Source organism: Anomaloglossus baeobatrachus, unplaced genomic scaffold (assembly GCF_048569485.1).
Source record: "Anomaloglossus baeobatrachus isolate aAnoBae1 unplaced genomic scaffold, aAnoBae1.hap1 Scaffold_3508, whole genome shotgun sequence".
Lineage (NCBI taxonomy): Eukaryota > Metazoa > Chordata > Amphibia > Anura > Aromobatidae > Anomaloglossus > Anomaloglossus baeobatrachus.
The window spans coordinates 28,552-48,441 of NW_027442870.1; the positions used below are offsets into that span (position 1 = coordinate 28,552).

Here is a 19,890-nt window from a genome sequence, read left to right on the forward strand (position 1 = left end):
GTAGCCAGATAGTCATCTACGGGCAGCTGAAGCCAGATAGCCATCTACGGGCAGCTGTAGCCAGATAGTCATCTACGGGCAGCTGTAGCCAGATAGTCATCTACGGGCAGCTGAAGCCAGATAGCCATCTACGGGCAGCTGTAGCCAGATAGTCATCTACGGGCAGCTGTAGCCAGATAATCATCTACGGGCAGCTGTAACCAGATAGTCATCTACGGGCAGCTGTAGCCAGATAGTCATCTACGGGCAGCTGTAGCCAGATAGCCATCTACGGGCAGCTGTAGCCAGATAGTCATCTACGGGCAGCTGTAGCCAGATAGTCATCTACGGGCAGCTGTAGCCAGATAGTCATCTACGGGCAGCTGAAGCCAGATGGCCATCTACGGGCAGCTGTAGCCAGATAGTCATCTACGGGCAGCTGTAGCCAGATAGTCATCTACGGGCAGCTGTAGCCAGATAGTCATCTACGGGCAGCTGTAGCCAGATAGTCATCTACGGGCAGCTGTAACCAGATAGTCATCTACAGGCAGCTGTAGCCAGATAGTCATCTACGGGCAGCTGTAGCCAGATAGTCATCTACAGGCAGCTGTAGCCAGATAGTCATCTACGGGCAGCTGTAGCCAGATAGTCATCTACGGGCAGCTGTAGCCAGATAGTCATCTACGGGCAGCTGTAGCCAGATAGTCATCTACGGGCAGCTGTAGCCAGATAGTCATCTACGGGCAGCTGTAGCCAGATAGTCATCTACGGGCAGCTGAAGCCAGATAGCCAGCTACGGGCAGCTGTAGCCAGATAGTCATCTACGGGCAGCTGTAGCCAGATAGTCATCTACGGGCAGCTGTAGCCAGATAGTCATCTACGGGCAGCTGAAGCCAGATAGCCATCTACGGGCAGCTGTAGCCAGATAGTCATCTACGGGCAGCTGTAGCCAGATAGTCATCTACGGGCAGCTGTAGCCAGATAGTCATCTACGGGCAGCTGTAGCCAGATAGTCATCTACGGGCAGCTGTAGCCAGATAGTCATCTACGGGCAGCTGAAGCCAGATAGTCATCTACGGGCAGCTGAAGCCAGATAATCCTCTACGGGCAGCTGTAACCAGATAGTCATCTACGGGCAGCTGAAGCCAGATAGTCATCTACGGGCAGCTGTAGCCAGATAGTCATCTACAGGCAGCTGAAGCCAGATAGTCATCTACGGGCAGCTGAAGCCAGATAGTCATCTACGGACAGCTGTAGCCAGATAGCCATCTACGGGCATCTGTAGCCAGATAATCATATATGGGCAGCTGTAACCAGATAGCCATCTACGGTCAGCTGTAGCCAGATAATCATCTACGGGCAGCTGTAGCCAGATAGTCATCTACGAGCATCTGTAGCCAGATAATCATCTACGGGCAGCTGAAGCCAGATAGTCATCTACGGGCAGCTGTAGCCAGATAGTCATCTACAGGCAGCTGTAGCCAGATAGTCATCTACAGGCAGCTGTAGCCAGATAGTCATCTACGGGCAGCTGTAGCCAGATAGTCATCTACAGGCAGCTGTAGCCAGATAGTCATCTACGGGCAGCTGTAGCCAGATAGTCATCTACGGGCAGCTGTAGCCAGATAGTCATCTACGGGCAGCTGTAGCCAGATAGTCATCTACGGGCAGCTGTAGCCAGATAGTCATCTACGGGCAGCTGAAGCCAGATAGCCATCTACGGGCAGCTGTAGCCAGATAGTCATCTACGGGCAGCTGTAGCCAGATAGTCATCTACGGGCAGCTGTAGCCAGATAGTCATCTACGGGCAGCTGAAGCCAGATAGTCATCTACGGGCAGCTGAAGCCAGATAATCATCTACGGGCAGCTGTAACCAGATAGTCATCTACGGGCAGCTGTAGCCAAATAGCCATCTACGGCCAGCTGTAGCCAGATAGCCATCTACAGGCAGCTGTAGCCAGATAGCCATCTACAGGCAGCTGTAGCCAGATAGCCATCTACAGGCAGCTGTAGCCAGATAGCCATCTACAGGCAGCTGTAGCCAGATAGCCATCTACAGGCAGCTGTAGCCAGATAGCCATCTACAGGCAGCTGTAGCCAGATAGCCATCTACAGGCAGCTGTAGCCAGATAGCCATCTACAGGCAGCTGTAGCCAGATAGCCATCTACAGGCAGCTGTAGCCAGATAGCCATCTACAGGCAGCTGTAGCCAGATAGTCATTTACGGGCAGCTGTAGCCAAATGGCTATCAACCTAATAACACACTGAGCTATTAGAGAATGTGAGAATAGGTTGTAATTTGTAGTACACAAGAAGAAAAAGATTTTTCAAACACCGGGAGCAAAACAGTAACAATGCAGTGTCACGACAAGAATCTTCATAACTAATAATATGCAATATAGTTACAAGTCAAATTTATGTATGAGATAGCCAAGATGATTGTCTATAAAATGAAGGTCGTCTGACGCTCAAAGATGTAGTGGGTGGTGAGATATGGAGCCTGAAAGTCAAAAATTCAAAACATTGTTACCCTTTTGCTTGTCACTATTTGTTCAGGTAACGGCGCTCTTCTGCTAGTTCAGTTCTGACTTAATCAGACCTCCCTAATGAGATCTGCTGTGATTTTTTTCTGATTTTACAAGGTGAGGTCGGTTTTACATGTGAATCAAATATTCATAAAGTTGTCAATTAGGTAGATACTAGAGACCCAACTTCTAAGTTACATCATTATAAAAACAGGTCAACCCGCACAGACTTGTTGTGCTAAACACTTGAGTAAAATGCATGCATAATATAGCAACGGTAAATAAAATGTCGTATAAAACAGGGCATCTCCGTGCCTCCCGAGTAGTTGAATATATTAAGTAGTACTTCTTTTAATTATTGCTATTAATTGACTTTTTTTTTTTAGTAATTTGCCATGACAATATTACCCAAATAGGCTAGGATAGAGGTCTTCACCCTATGGCTCTCATAGGACATGGTGGGAGCTGAAGTTTTGCAACATTCGGGGAATCACCATCTGGCATCGTATACAGTACCAACACCCAATGTGGCTGCCATTACAGCTCCAAAACTTTTGGAAAACCCAACAAATGTATTAAATTTCCATGGTTCTTTGGTAGTACACCCCAACTTGGACCCATTTTAACATGCTCAACCATGTGATATGCCCCTGCTCAGGCGCATGTCCAATGTCCATCCTATGATGTATGTGCATGCGCGGCTCAAACACTGCGCATCCGCTATGAAAAATAACAATTCAGCCTAACCATATGGCTACCTCTCCAGCCTGCCTTGGTTGACTCTTGAGACACTTTGTTTTAAGAGACAACTAAGCACCACAGGTACATTACAAAAATACATATTAAGATATAAACTGCTTAAAAAATTATTCCCAGACAACCCCTTGAAAATTCAACCAATCATTCCTACTGGAGTTGTCCAGATCTATGGAAATTTCAGGCATGGGCCGTAGTTTGCCGAATCTTAAAAGTGTGTAATATGCCCACTATTAGGATTTGGGTCCACTTATTCTCATGCGCTTCTCTCAAAGATCTTCACATACCGATATCAAGGATCTAGGAGAGAAGAGGATGAGAATGTAGTTGGTACGTGACAGCAAACATGCAAATTACATACTGTCACGTGATCGCCACTCAAACTGGGAAGTGGAGCTTAATCCTAACAGCTTGTGTATTACACACTGTTAATGATCTAGCAAGCTGCAGTACTTGCTCAAAATTCCTCCATGGTTCAACAATTACTTTAAAGGGGTGGTTTCAACTCGGCAAGTTATCACCTATTCACAGGATTAGCGATAACTTGCTGATCACTGGGAGTTCAACCAATGGGCTATCACCTATCTGAAAACAGGGCTATCTTTGACAGTCCCATAGACAATGATTGGAGCAGTGGCCACCCCTCCACTATAAGGGACCACTTCAGAGCCAAATATGGCCACCGATCCGTTCTACCAGCTCCATTCTTGAGATGAGTGGAGGTTTCAATGGTTGGACCAAGTTGTTGCCTATCCTGTGAATAAGTGATAACTTGTCGAGTTGAGAAAACCCCCATTAATTTACCTATTACCCAAGTCATTACATAGAGAAGGATAGCTAGGATATATAAGCTTAAATTTACACTCGGCCTTGGCACAGATAAGGCTGATGGAAGGATTGTGAAAGGACTTAAGTATGTGTGATACAGAAAAGGCTAGGTAGGATATAGGAGCTTAGACTTACTTTCGGCCTTGGCACAGATAAGAGGAAGGGTTGTGAAAGGACTTCAGAATGTGTGATACAGAGAAGGATAGGTAGGATTAGGAGCTTAGACTTACACTCGGCCTTGGCACAGATAAGGCTGGTGGAAGGGTTGTGAAAGGACTTCAGTATGTGTGATACAGCAAGACTTATGTCTTCATTACTCGGGTACAGGCTGACCGATGCAAACCGTAAATATTGTAGTTTGGGTGCTTCTTCTGCTCCTACCTTTATATGAGGGATCTAGAAGAAAAATCAATATATAAAAAAAATTACAAAAACTTACAACTTTGAAATCAACATCACCAATCAATTACATCTTATATATATGGTCACCTTCAACATTTTACAAGTTCAGAAGATCTTGTAGTTTGCATGGCTAATGATATTTTCCATTAAGGGCATGACCAGTAGTGGTGGTGAGAAGACCAAACTGGAGAAGATGCAGCACTGATGCTCCAAATAGTAAATAGATCATGTACAATGGAAAATGAACTCTTGATGGTTGGTCATCTTTGGTCTACCACATCTTGAACGTTGACCACTTTAGTAGAGTAGAACCTCTCCAAGGAACTTCTTGCCCTTTGAGAAGGCCACAACTGATCTCGACAGTTATTTTTTAGCAATGTTCAGCTCCCATATGTCTTAAGTATTTTGGTTCTTTCCTTAGAGAAGACCATCCATCTTGAAGACCAATGAAAAGTGTAGGCCATTCGTCTCAACAAGGCCACCATGCTAAATATGTAAGTAATCGCTATTTGTGGGTTGGGTAATTGGACCTAACTGTTACAAATGGTGGATACAGACCATTAAAATATAAAAATACTACCGTAATAGTATATTCTTCGTTTCTGAAGAGCATTTTCCATAGGATTTCAAGAAATCCTTGGAAACATAAGTAATCCAGAGGTCTGAATTATCTTGGTTCAATAAATTCTGGATGCCCAATAATAAACAAACTTCTAGCTGGTCATTATATGTAAAGGGGTTAATCAAGGGTGTTACTCAGCTGTCCCAGCTCTAACAGAAGGGTCCATATTTTCCTTCCTTGGGGGCCAGTTCCCTCTGCTCTCAAGCACTTCGGTTTAGTATGGTAATCTGGTGAAAACCCTGATGTCAGTCCCCTAAGTCTTACATGCTGGCTCAGGCGGCACACTGCCTGAGTATTCATGTAGAGCAGTGAATATTCTTATATATATTTGTACTCCTTGTGCCACTTGACTGAAACAACGCTTCTGTTTCATGGTGTCCTTCTGCTCACTTGGCTCTGCTGTAACAAGGTACCTTGCCACACACTACGCTTTGCTGTAATAAGGTGCCTGCCAACACACTAGGCTCTGTTGTAACAAGGTGCCTACATGCACACCTGGCTCTGCTATAACAAGGTACCTGCCCAGACACTTGGCTCTGTGGTAACAAGGTACCTGCCCAGACACTTGGCTCTGCTGTAACAAGGTGCCTACATGCACACCTGGCTCTGCTATAACAAGGTACCTGCCCACACACTTGGCTCTGTTGTAACAAGGTACCTGCCCACACACTTGGCTCTGTTGTAACAAGGTACCTGCCCACACACTTGGCTCTGTTGTAACAAGGTACCTGCTCACATACCTGGCTCTGTTGTAACAAGGTCAGACACTTGGTTCTGCTATAACAAGGTGCCGGACCACACACTAGTTCCTGTTGTAACAAAGTGCCTGCCCGCACACTAGGCTCTGCTGTAACAAGGTGTCTGAATGCACCTTGGCTCTGCTGTAACAAGGTGCCTGCATGCACACTTGGCTCTGCTGTAACAAGGTGCCTGCATGCACACTTGGCTCTGCTGTAACACAGTGCCTGCCTGCACACTAGGCTCTGCTGTAACACGATGCCTGCCTGCACACTAGGCTCTGCTGTAACACGGTGCCTGCCTGCACACTTGGCTCTGCTGTAACACGGTGCCTGCCTGCACACTAGACTCTGTTGTAACAAGGTGCCTGCCCACACACCTTGCTCTGTTGTAATAAGGTTCCTGTCCGCACACTAGACTCTGTTGTAACAAGGTGCCTGCCCACACACCTTGCTCTGTTGTAATAAGGTTCCTGTCCGCACACTAGGCTCTGCTGTAACAAGGTGCCTGAATGCACACTTGGCTCTATTGTATCAAGGTGCCTGCTCACACTCTTGGCCCCGTTGTAACAAGGTGCCTGCTCACACACTTAGCTCTGTTGTAACAAGATGCCTGTGCGCATACTAACCTCTGTTGTAACAAGATGCCTGCCGCACATTCGCTTCTGCTATACCAAGGTGCCTGACTGCATACATGCTCTATTGCTCTAAGGTGCTTGTCTGTACATTCAGCCCTGCTGTGTTAATGTACCTATGGGCATACAAGACTGATTGTCAGGGTGTCTGTCCACTCAGTCAGGTCTGCTATACTAAAGTGCCAATCATATCCAGATCTACTCCTCCGCATACTGTCCAGCAAACCCGGCTCCGCTGTTCTATGCTCTGCTGTATCTTACTGCCCCAAAGCTGCTCACACAGATCTACACCTCACCAGTTGAGCCATATCAAAGGGGATTAGGCATGGTAGACAAATGGAAGTGATCTGCTTTTTGCTGCAATTTTTCTTTTTGCAAAATTTTTACCTAAATTTGGAAAAATTATGGCAACATGTGAAGCCAAACTGGTGGGTAAGGGAGCCATAATTTTTAATGGGGACTGGATTTTTTTTGGGGGGGACACCAAATAGCTAGGAGTCCTCTTTAAACATATTCCACTGCGGTTTTTAAATCTTCTTGCATCCCCCCATTCTGCTGCTGATCTGCCTGCTGAGTAATTATCCTGTGTGTCTGGAGAGGCTGCCGGCTGATGTGTCCTTTCTGCAATGTATGGGCGCAGTGAATTTCCTCTGCCTCATTTCACTGCCTCTCTCTCTGCTGCTGTAAAGGAAAGCAATAATTACTTTTTAATAATCCTATTTACTTTTAAACGCTGCCTTAATTAATGTACTGTAGTGTATCTCTTTGTTCCATATGTGTGATGTCTCCATGAAATGGTCTTTTCTGATCCTCAGAAAATCAAGTCGGCTCTCCCCAAATATGTCAGTGCAGTTAACACAATGTAATTTAGGACCGGAGGGTAGGGGGGGCAGTTGCTTCTTAAAAGGGGCTATACCTGGGAGACTTAAAGAAAAATAAAAGAGAGAGAAGAAAGAGAAAAAAGGATAAAAAAAGAGTGAAAAGGGAGAGAAAAATAGGGAAAACAGAGAGACAAAAAAAAAGGAAAAAAAGAGAAAAAAAAAATAAAAATAAAAACGAGAGCGAAAAAAAGAGAAAAAAGAAAGAGAGCGAGAGACAGTGCGAGAGACAGATTGAGAGAGAAAGAGCGAGAGAGAACGCGAGAGAAAGAGTGAGAGAAAGAGAACGAGAGAGTAAGAGAGTGAAAGAGAGAGAGTGAAAGAGAGAGAGCGAGAGAAAGAGAGCGAGAGAAAGAGAGCGAGAGAGAAAGAGGAAGAGACAGAGCAAGAGAGCGAGAGAAAGAGCGAAATAAAGAGAGCGAGAGAAAGAGCGAAATAAAGAGAGCGAGAGAAAGAGAGAGAGGGAGAGAGGAAGAGACAGAGCAAGAGAACGAGAACAAGAGAGAGCGAGAGAAACAGAACAAGAGAAAGTGAGAGAAAGAGGAAGAGAGAGAGCGAAAGAAAGAGAACAAGAGCGAGTGAGAGAAAGAGGAAGAGAGAGTGAGAGAAAGAGAGCAAGAGAGAACGAGAGCAAGAGAAAGGGCAAGAGAAAGAGAGCGAGAGAGAGCGAGAGAAAGAGCAAGAGAAAGAGAATGAGAGAAAGAGAACAAGAGAAAGAGTCAGACTAAGAGCAGGAGACAGAGCGAGAGAACAAGAGCGAGAGAACAAGAGCGAGAGGAAGAGCGAGAGAAAGAGAGTGAGAGAAAGAGAGCGAGAGAAAGAGAGCGAGAGAAAGAGAGCGAGAGAAAGAGAGAGAAAGAGCGAGAGAGAAAGAGCGAGAGAGAAAGAGGAAGAGATAGAGCAAGAGAACGAGAGAAAGAGCGAGAGAAAGAGCAAGAGAGAGCGAGAGAAAGAGCGAGAGAATGAGAGCGAGAGAACGAGAGCGAGAGAAAGAGCAAGAGAAAGCGAGAGTGAGAGAAAGAGAGCATGAGACAGAGAGCAAGAGAATGAGCGAGAGAGAACGAGAGAAAGAGAAAGAGTGAGAGAAAGAGCAAGAGAGCGTGAGAGAGAAAAAGAGAGGAGAAAGAGATAGTAAGAGAGCGTAAGAGAAAGAGACAGAGAGAGAGATACAGAGAGAGAGAAATTGAGAGACAGAGAGAGAAACGGAAACAGAGACAGTGAGAGCGTAAGAGAGAGAAGGAGAGAGAGAATGAGAAAGAGAGACAGAGAGAGAATGAAACAGAAGAGAGGGAAAGAGAGGAAAGAGACACAGAGACAGACAGAGAGATAAATGGAGAAAAATAGAGTGAGAAAGAGAGACACAGAGACAGCGAGAGACAGCACCCGGACTCCTTGGCAACTTTTTTCAGGTACCAAAAAAAGCCTCCTGGATCTCTGGAAAGACATACTTTACTCAAGTTTTTTTTGTATATGTAGTAGTTGTTGCTGTGTAATGAGGTGAGTCTGTTTCTATGTCATTACTTTTCTTGAAGGTACTTATTGAGTTGTTGTTTTTTCATGTGAATTGTGTCCTGCGTCTTTGCAAATAATAGAAAATGTGAAATGTGATGTAATATGTAATGTACAGCGATATTATTTTTGGTAGTTGGGCAAGAATTAGTTAAGTGTTGGGACTAGCCCACAGTGGGAGGAGTTAGCTCATAGGGAGAGAGACTGTTTCTTCTAGAATGTTAGTGACAGGAGCAGATGTATAGTCTGTTGATTGTCAAGGCCACATGCAGTGGGTGACCTGAGGCAGCAAAAGGAGACCGGAGCGCGATCCTAGAGTGCTGATTAAGACACAAAATGTGAGACGGACTGGTAAGTGAAGTGAGTTGACTTTCCCAAGCGTCCGAGAGCACAAGGCTCTATTTTAGCACTACTGGCTTCCCTCCTTACCCCTTCTCTACGAGGAGAAGAGAAGTGTAGTTTGAAGCATCTGGGACCAAAAGGCTCTACTTTGGCCATAGTGGCAAAAGCCCTCACCACCTCCTCTATGTGATGATTAAATGTGGAGCTACAGGAAGGTTAAGTGACGGTCACGGATTGGACTGTTGTGCTGGGTCTCACAGGACCAATTGGATTGGGAACAACCTACAGGGAGCCAAGAACGTGTCAGACAATGTGTTGTAAAACTGGAACCATCTAGAAGTTATGGGCCTGCAATCTCGTGAGTAAAGTGGTTATGGAAGAAACGTTTTGTCGTTGAATCTAAACTGGTGGTCTCCTTGAGAATACGAGTCGTCATCAGGTCTTGGCCAGCCAAAGTCAACATGCATCCTGCGTAGCACCCATACCTCCCGAGTCCTCACACCCAGCCAGGACCATGTCTTTCATGTAGAGTGCCGAGACGACTCTTGAGTCAATCTCTCACCCACTGCTACTAACCCACGCCACTCTATGGCTACATCTTGGACTCCGTAGAATAATGGGCCAAGACCGCTCCTTTTGCCCTATTTTATGAAACCCATACTATAAATGATGTTCCATAGATAAGGATCCCTGTTACAGATTTTTTCCATGTGGGCACTGGAACCAACATTGGAGAGCAATGACCCAAAACAAAACTTCTACACCTGTGAAAACCCAGGGAACTCGGTCAATGGTGGGCAGTTTCTTCCATCTCTCGTCATTCGATGTCCCATCACTAACCTAAATTACCCTCAATCAACCTGGCACCTGAACTCACTGGCTTGGCTTTTATACTGGCTCTGATAGTCCCTACTGATTGGCTGCAATATACCATATCACTGATCACTCACACCAAGTCCGACACCTATTCTTTTGAGAAGCTCCTGTCTGGAGAATGCGGCAGTGCCGGGTGATGCAATGAGAGACTCGCACGTATTACACGTGAGTCACTCGCAAGTGTGACTCCAGACTTATTCACAGACTACTACACTTATCCTCTATAGTAGTTTGCCAATGTTTCATGGGTTTCTCTTACTGTCTCTATTATTGAGTTGTGAGCTCTGACATCCTCTCACTATCCCAAATTACCCCCAATTCTTTCTCCCCCTCTCCGCCGATCAATTGAATCTCTGTATTATTAACCTTCTTTACTGCTTCAGTTGTGCAACACATTATTATGTATAGTATTTCTCCAATGTTTTATGCCTTTCTCTTACTGTCTCTATTATTGAGTTGTGAGCTCTGACGTCCTCTCACTATCCTCAATCAATTACCCCAATAAACCTGGCTGCTGAATTCCCTACCTTGGCTTTTATACTGGCTCTGACAGTCCCTACTGATTGGCTGCAATATACCATATGATGGCAACTGAACTCCCTGCCTCGGCTTTAATACTGGTCTGATAGTCCCTACTGATTGGCTGCAATATACAGTTAGGTCCAGAAATCTTTGGACAGTGACACAATTTTCGCGAGTTGGGCTCTGCATGCCACCACATTGGATTTGAAATGAAACCTCTACAACAGAATTCAAGTGCAGATTGTAACGTTTAATTTGAAGGTTTGAACAAAAATATCTGATAGAAATTGTAGGAATTGTACACATTTCTTTACAAACACTCCACATTTTAGGAGGTCAAAAGTAATTGGACAAATAAACCAAACCCAAACAAAATATTTTTATTTTCAATATTTTGTTGCGAATCCTTTGGAGGCAATCACTGCTTTAAGTCTGGAACCCATGGACATCACCAAACGCTGGGTTTCTCCTTCTTAATGCTTTGCCAGGCCTTTACAGCCGCAGCCTTCAGGTCTTGCTTGTTTGTGGGTCTTTCCGTCTTAAGTCTGGATTTGAGCAAGTGAAATGCATGCTCAATTGGGTTAAGATCTGGTGATTGCCTTGGCCATTGCAGAATGTTCCACTTTTTTGCACTCATGAACTCCTGGGTAACTTTGGCTGTATGCTTGGGGTCATTGTCCATCTGTACTATGAAGCGCCGTCCGATCAACTTTGCGGCATTTGGCTGAATCTGGGCTGAAAGTATATCCCGGTACACTTCAGAATTCATCCGGCTACTCTTGTCTGCTGTTATGTCATCAATAAACACAAGTGCCCCAGTGCCATTGAAAGCCATGCATGCCCATGCCATCACGTTGCCTCCACCATGTTTTACAGAGGATGTGGTGTGCCTTGGATCATGTGCCGTTCTCTTTCTTCTCCAAACTTTTTTCTTCCCATCATTCTGGTACAGGTTGATCTTTGTCTCATCTGTCCATAGAATACTTTTCCAGAACTGAGCTGGCTTCATGAGGTGTTTTTCAGCAAATGTAACTCTGGCCTGTCTATTTTTGGAATTGATGAATGGTTTGCATCTAGATGTGAACCCTTTGTATTTACTTTCATGGAGTCTTCTCTTTACTGATGACTTAGAGACAGATACACCTACTTCACTGAGAGTGTTCTGGACTTCAGTTGATGTTGTGAACGGGTTCTTCTTCACCAAAGAAAGTATGCGGCGATCATCCACCACTGTTGTCATCCGTGGACGCCCAGGCCTTTTTGAGTTCCCAAGCTCACCAGTCAATTCCTTTTTTCTCAGAATGTACCCGACTGTTGATTTTGCTACTCCAAGCATGTCTGCTATCTCTCTGATGGATTTTTTCTTTTTTTTTCAGCCTCAGGATGTTCTGCTTCACCTCAATTGAGAGTTCCTTAGACCGCATGTTGTCTGGTCACAGCAACAGCTTCCAAATGCAAAACCACACACCTGCAATCAACCCCAGACCTTTTAACTACTTCATTGATTACAGGTTAACGCCTTCAGAGTTAATTGCAGCCCTTAGAGTCCCTTGTCCAATTACTTTTGGTCCCTTGAAAAAGAGGAGGCTATGCATTACAGAGCTATGATTCCTAAACCCTTTCTCCGATTTGGATGTGAAAACTCTCATATTGCAGCTGGGAGTGTGCACTTTCAGCCCATATTATACATATAATTGTATTTCTGAACATGTTTTTGTAAACAGCTAAAATAACAAAACTTGTGTCACTGTCCAAATATTTCTGGACCTCACTGTACCATGTGATGACAGCTGAGCTCCCTGCCTTGGCTTTTATACTGGCTCTGATAGTACCTACTGATTGGCTGCAATATACCATGTGATAGGATATTTCCAATGAATTATAGGGAAGTCCGCTTGACATCATGTGAGCTATTTATAATGATGTACTCTTCGGCCAAATGTTTTTGGCGATTTGAGCAAATGTTCTACAAATTAAATTAGTATTGAATTGATTAGTTCATCTCTAGCCATTAAATATTGCCTTGGCTTTAATATTAGCTCTGATAGTCCCTACTAATTAGCTGCAATATACCGTATCCCTGATCCCTCACACTGAGCCTGGCACCATCTTCTTTCTCCCCCTCTCCTCCGATCAATTGATTCTCTGTATTATTCGTCTTCTTTACGTCTTCAGTTGTGCAACACATTATTATGTATAGTATTTCTCCAATGTTTCATGGCTTTCTCTTACTGTCTCTATAATTGCATTTTGAGCTCTGACGTCCTCTCACTAACCTAAATTACCCCCAATTAACCTGGCAGCTGAACTCCCTGCCTTGGCTTTTATACTGGCTCTGATAGTCCCTACTGATTGGCTGCAATATACCATATAACTGATCACTCACACCAAGTCCGGCACCTATTCTTTCTCTCTCCCCTTGATCAATTGAATGTCTGTTTTATTCACAGACTAGTACACTCAACATCTCTACTGCTACAGTTGTGCAACATATTATTATGTATTGTATTTCTCCAATGTTTCATGGTTTTTTTCTTACTGTCTCTATTATTTAGTTGTGAGCTCTGGCGTCCTCCCACTATCCCAAATTACCCCAATCAACCTGGCTGCTGAATTCCCTACTTTGGCCTTTATACTCGCTCTGATAGTCCCTACTGATTGGCTCCAAAATACCATGTGATGGCAACTGAACTCCCTGCCTCGGCTTTTATACTGGTCTGATAGTGCCTACTGATTGGCTGCAATATACCATGTGATGACAGCTGAGCTCCCTGCCTTGGCTTTTATACTGGCTCTGATAGTTCCTACTGATTGGCTGCAATATACCATGTGATGGCAGCTGAACTTCATGCCTTGGCTTTTATACTGGCTTTGATAGGCACCACTGATTGGCTGCCATATACCATGTGATGGTAGCTGAACTCCCTGCCTTGGCTTTTATACTGGCTCTGATAGTTCCTACTGATTGGCTGCAATATACCATGTGATGGCAGCTGAACTCCCTGCCTTGGCTTTTATACTGGCTCTGATAGTTCCTACTGATTGGCTGCAAAATACCATTTGATGGCAGATGAACTCCCTGCCTTGGCTTTTATACTGGCTCTGATAGTTCCTACTGATTGGCTGCAATATACCATGTGATGGCAGCTGAACTTCATGCCTTGGCTTTTATACTGGCTTTGATTGGCACCACTGATTGGCTGCCATATACCATGTGATGGCAGCTGAACTCCCTGCCTTGGCTTTTATACTGGCTCTGATAGTTCCTACTGGTTGGCTGCAAAATACCATTTGATGGCAGATGAACTCCCTGCCTTGGCTTTTATACTGGCTCTGATAGTTCCTACTGATTGGCTGCAATATACCATGTGATGGCAGCTGAACTTCATGCCTTGGCTTTTATACTGGCTTTGATAGGCACCACTGATTGGCTGCCATATACCATGTGATGGCAGCTGAACTTCCTGCCTTGGTTTTTATACTGGCGTTGATAGTAACCACTGATTGGCTGCAATATACCATGTGATGGCAGCTGAACTCCCTGCCTTGGCTTTTATACTGGCTCTGATTGGCTGCAATATACCATGTGATGGCAGCTGAACTCCCTTCCTTGGCTTTTATACTGGCTCCGATAGTCCCTACTGATTGGCTCTAATATACCATGTGATGGCAGCTGAACTCCCTGCCTTGGCTTTTATACTGGCTCCAATAGTCCCTACTAATTAGCTCTAATATACCATGTGATGGCAGCTGAACTCTCTACCTTGGCTTTCATACTGGCTCTGATATTCCCTACTCATTGGCTGCAATATACCATGTGATGGCAGCTGAACTCCCTGCCTTGGCTTTTATACTGGCTTGGATAGTCCCTACTCTACCATGTGATATAATATCTGCAAGGAATTATGGGGAAGACCGCTTGACATCATGTGAGCTTTTTATGGTTGATATATTCTTCAGCAACATTTTTTTTTGGGCAATTTGCGCAAATTTTCTACAAATTAAATCAGCATTGAATTGATTAGCTCATCTCTAGCCTAGTGTATGGAGCTCTGTGGACTGTGTCCCTCCAGTAAATGTGCCAACAGCTGATAAGTGGTGGTGCCGGACCCCCTTGATTCCAACTACCCTACTCCGGCGTACAGTTTGGCGCTCTGCCTAGCATCTCTTAGGACCTGATTAAGTGAATATATGCTCAAAGGGGTCTGCAAGTTGTCGCCCTGCCTATAAACCCGTTGCAAAAATATCCTCCGAGCCGCGTCTCCTCTATCACTCGACTCCGTTACCATCGCTCGGATCCGGCACACATCCACTCTAAACCCTATTCAGCGTCTTCCTTTCATCGGAATATTTTGCACCTCTATAGAACCCGCCAACCAAAGCGTAAGATCTATAAAAAGATTACAAAAGACAAAAGAGCTACAAAAACAGCAAATGAATGCTCTAATAGAATCCGCAGTTTGGCCCTGGAAGGCCAGGTGCAGGCGATGTAACGAGCTTGTATAGTAAGGCTATGTGCACACGGTGCGTTTTTCTCGGCGTTTTTGCGCGTTTTTCGGGTGCGTTTTTGGCCTCAAAACTGCATGACTTTGCTTCCCCAGCAAAGTCTATGAGTTTTCATTTTTGCTGTCCCCACACAGCGTTTTTTTTCAGCTGCGTTTTTGTGGTGACCACAAAAACGCAGCATGTCAATTATTCCCGCGTTTTTCACTGCGCTTTTCATCCATTGAGTTCAATGGGATGTTGAAAGACGCAATGAGAAACGCAAATAGCTGCGTTTTGGTGCGTTTCTAAGACCAAAAACGCAGCTATAAGCGCAGGAGGTGGGTAGTAAAGTGACGTGTACAGGAAGAGGATTCCTTCTGTCAGTATAGACAGAAGCATGAATCCTCCCGGTACCGTCACCGCCGCGTCCATCTCCCGTCCTGTGCATGTATGCTGCCGTGCGGCGCCATGTCTGGGCGGGAGGTGGAAGCGGCTGCGAAAACAAAAGTTAACAGTAGAATAAAAAAAAAAAAAGTTATACTCACCTGTGTGCAGCCTCGCGGTGCCATGCCCGCTCCCAGCTCCTGTCACGGTATCGCCGCTCCCGCTCCGGCTGTGTGCAGTCTCCCCGGGGCAGGACCTTGCTTGCAGGACCTGGCGATGGATCACCTGATGCAGTCACCTGACGCATCAGCTGATCGAGTCTCGGGCTGACGCGGGCGCCCGGCCGGTATCTGCGGATGCGTCAGGAGACTTCATCCCTGATTACCGGCAGCTGCTGCAGCGATCGGACGGGATCAGACTCCCGCCCCATCGCTCCGGGAGCTGCCGGTAATCAGCACATAAGTGAGTATTATTTTTTTTTTTTTCTACTGATGCATCTGCTGATTGTATAATCGGCTTTTATACAATCAGCTGATGTATGATGTGATTCAGGCACTTGATCCTGACACATCACCTGATCGCTCTGCCTTCCAGCAAACCGATCAGATGATATTGGATCCTGATTGGACGGCGCGGGACCCTGACCCAGGATTACTGCGGAGGGGGGTTTATTTCAATAAAGATGGAGTCACTAATTGTGTTGTGTTTTATTTCTAATAAAAATATTTTTCTGTGTTGTGTTTTTTTTTATCTTTACTAGAAATTCATGGTGGCCATGTCTAATATTGGCGTGACACCATGAATTTCGGGCTTAGGGCTAGCTGATAATATACAGCTAGCCCTAACTCCATTATTACCTGGCTAGCCACCCGGCATCAGGGCAGCCGGAAGAGTTGGATACAGCGCCAGAAGATGGCGCTTCTATGAAAGCGCCATTTTCTGGGGTGGCTGCGGGACTGCAATTCACAGCGGGGGTGCCCAGAAAGCATGGGCACCCTGCACTGTGGATTCCAATCCCCAGCTGCCTAGTTGTACCCGGCTGGACTCAAAAATGGGGCGAAGCTCACGTCATTTTTTTTTTTAAATTATTTCATGAAATTCATGAAATAATTTAAAAAAAAAGGGCTTCCCTATATTTTTGGTTCCCAGCCGGGTACAAATAGGCAGCTGGGGGTTGGGGGCAGCCCGTACCTGCCTGCTGTACCCGGCTAGCATACAAAAATATGGCGAAGCCCACGTCATTTTTTTTTTTTGGGGGGGGCAGAGAAATCCTGCATACAGTCCTGGAAGGAGGATGCTGAGCCTTGTAGTTCGACAGCTGCTGTCTGCTCTCCTGCATACACTATTGGATGGAGGATGCTGAGCCTTGTAGTTCGACAGCTGCTGTCTGCTGTCCTGCATACACTATTGGATCGAGGATGCTGAGCCTTGTAGTTCTGCAGCTGTCTGCTCTTCTGCATACACTAGTGGAGAATGAAGAACACATTGAAGAAGGAAATGACATCAGACCTTTTTTTTTTTTGTTCACTGATAAAAAACGCATAAGGACGCAGTGAGCAAAAACGCAGCAAAACGCAGCAAAAAAACGCACCAAATCGCGGCAAAACGCGTGCGTTTTTTTGCCGCGTTTTTTCGACGCAGGTGCGTTTTTGTGCGTTTTTAGCGGCCAAAAACGCACAAAAACGCAGCGTCAAAAAAACGCAGCGTGTGCACATAGCCTAACTCTACACATATGTAAATTGGTTAACTGTAATGTAGCCTCGTTATATGCTTCGATTGACCACCACAAGGGACAGGAGGCAATTACAGCGTTCCTGGAAAGGAAGACTTGGGAATAGTCATGTTCATTTCATAAGCGCTCCCTTTCATATTCTAACCACTACATTTCTGGCTAACAATACTCTCTGCCTTTGATGTGGTTACATGATTTTTTTTTTGCTTTAGTCGCCATTTTCCAAGACCTGTTTCCAGCTTTTGTGATATGGAGGTCAGTGACTGCCTATTTTTTACACCCTGAGCTGACATTGTTACTGATACCATTTTGGGGTAGATACAATGTGTTGATTGCCCCATATTGCATTTTGTTGCAATGTTGTGGCTGCCCAAAAAAAAAAAATCAAATTTTTTAGGTTTTTACTTTTTTCCCGTTACGCAGTTTACAGATTGGATTAATTTATTTTGTACTAGCTGTAGTACCCGGCGTTGCCCGGGATAGTCACTGTCTCTCTGTCTGTCTCTTTCTGTCTGTCTATCTCTTTCTCTGTCTGTCTGTGTGTCGGTCTCTTTCCCTGTCTGTCTGGGTGTCTGACTCTCTATCCATGGGTGTCTGACTCTCTGTCCCCGTCTCTGTCTCTGTCCCCGTCTCTGTCTCTGTCCCCGTCTCTGTCTCTGTCCCCGTCTCTGTCTCTTTCCCCGTCTCTGTCTCTGTCCCCGTCTCTGTCTCTGTCCCCGTCTCTGTCTCTGTCCCCGTCTCTGTCTCTGTCCCCGTCTCTGTCTCTGTCCCCGTCTCTGTCTCTGTCCCCGTCTCTGTCTCTTTCCCCGTCTCTGTCTCTTTCCCCGTCTCTGTCTCTTTCCCCGTCTCTGTCTCTTTCCCCGTCTCTGTCTCTTTCCCCGTCTCTGTCTCTTTCCCCGTCTCTGTCTCTTTCCCCGTCTCTGTCTCTTTCCCCGTCTCTGTCTCTTTCCCCGTCTCTGTCTCTTTCCCCATCTCTGTCTCTTTCCCCGTCTCTGTCTCTGTCCCCGTCTCTGTCTCTGTCCCCGTCTCTGTCTCTGTCCCCGTTTCTGTCCCCGTCCCCGTCTCTGTCCCCGTCCCCGTTTCTGTCCCCGTCCCCGTCTCTGTCCCAGTCTCCGTCTCTGTCCCCGTCTCCGTCTCTTTCCCAGTCTCTGTCTCTTTCCCCGTCTCTGTCTCTTTCCCCGTCTCTGTCTCTTTCCCCGTCTCTGTCTCTTTCCCCGTCTCTGTCTCTTTCCCCGTCTCTGTCTCTTTCCCCGTCTCTGTCTCTTTCCCCGTCTCTGTCTCTTTCCCCGTCTCTGTCTCTTTCCCCGTCTCTGTCTCTGTCCCCGTCTCTGTCTCTTTCCCCGTCTCTGTCTCTTTCCCCGTCTCTGTCTCTTTCCCCGTCTCTGTCTCTTTCCCCGTCTCTGTCTCTTTCCCCGTCTCTGTCTCTTTCCCCGTCTCTGTCTCTTTCCCCGTCTCTGTCTATTTCCCCGTCTCTGTCTCTTTCCCCGTCTCTGTCTATTTCCCCGTCTCTGTCTCTTTCCCCGTCTCTGTCTCTTTCCCTGTCTGTCTGTCTGCCTGTGTCTGTCTCTTTCCCTGTCTGGCAGAGTGTTTGGAGATTAACTAAAGCGCGGGGTTAAATTTTCCCAACAAAACATAGTCTATGACATCCCCTGAGTCACATGGGGCGTCTGTAAAAAATTTTGTGATTGTAAATGCGACGGTGCAGATTCCTTTCGCCGACATATACACACACACACACACACACACACATATACACACACAAACATACACACATACACACAGCTTTATATATTAGATTTTGATTATTTGTGCTATACATAGCAGTGCTATGTATAGAAGAAATAGCGATCACCTAAGAATTCCAGCACTGGGCCGGCGTTCACAGAAGAGTCATAATGATAGGTACAAGGGGTCATCAGTAGACCCCCAATTATCATGACAACCCATCTGCGCCCTATGATCACATCATGGGGGGATAATTTGAACTTTTTTTTTTTATTTCTTTCAATTTCTTAAAAACTTACTTTTTTACTGTATTTGTTAGTCCCTCTATTAGGCCATTTGAAGCTGCGCTGCAGTTATGTGATTATATTTGTGCTATACATAGCAGTGCATAAACACTACTATGTATTGAAGAAATAGCTATCTCCTAAGAATGCCGGCACTGGGCCGGCGTTCACAGAAGAGTCATAATGACAGGCACTAGGGGTCATCAGTAGACCCCCCGGCTATCATGACAAGCCATATGCGCCCTGCAATCACATCATATGGGGGTAATTTGAACTTTTCCAGTTATTTTAATTTTTTCACATTTTCATAAACTTACTTTTTTTTAATGTATTTGTTAGTCCCCTTATTTGGGGATTTGAAACTCCACTTCGATAATCTGAGTAACTGTACTATACATAGCAGTGCATAAGCACTGCCGTGTATAGCAGATATCACTTTAAGCAGATATCACTATAAGCACTGCCGTGTATAGCAGATATCACTTTAAGCAGATACTATAAGCACTGCCATGTATAGCAGATATCACTTTCTCCTAAGAATGCTGGTCCTGATGTCACGGCTGTCTCTCTGTATTTTGAGACTAGCGACAGGATCAGGACTAGAGTCTCTCAATGTCATCTGAGACTCTACATATTAAACGTGTATTCTTTCTTTGGGTGTGGTAAGGG

General features: G+C 45.5%; 1 protein-coding gene across 1 annotated transcript in view; it reads right to left on the minus strand.

Moving 5' to 3' along the window:
* LOC142272515 (glutamate receptor ionotropic, kainate 5-like) overlaps positions 1–19,890 on the minus strand; it is a gene marked incomplete at its 3' end in the record, with an annotated part of 61,639 nt that overhangs the window by 18,528 nt on the left and 23,221 nt on the right. Inside the window, exon 3 of the mRNA XM_075332505.1 lies at positions 4,319–4,484. Within this exon, the coding sequence (XP_075188620.1) occupies positions 4,319–4,484 (166 nt within the window). The remainder of the gene's footprint in view (positions 1–4,318; positions 4,485–19,890) is intronic.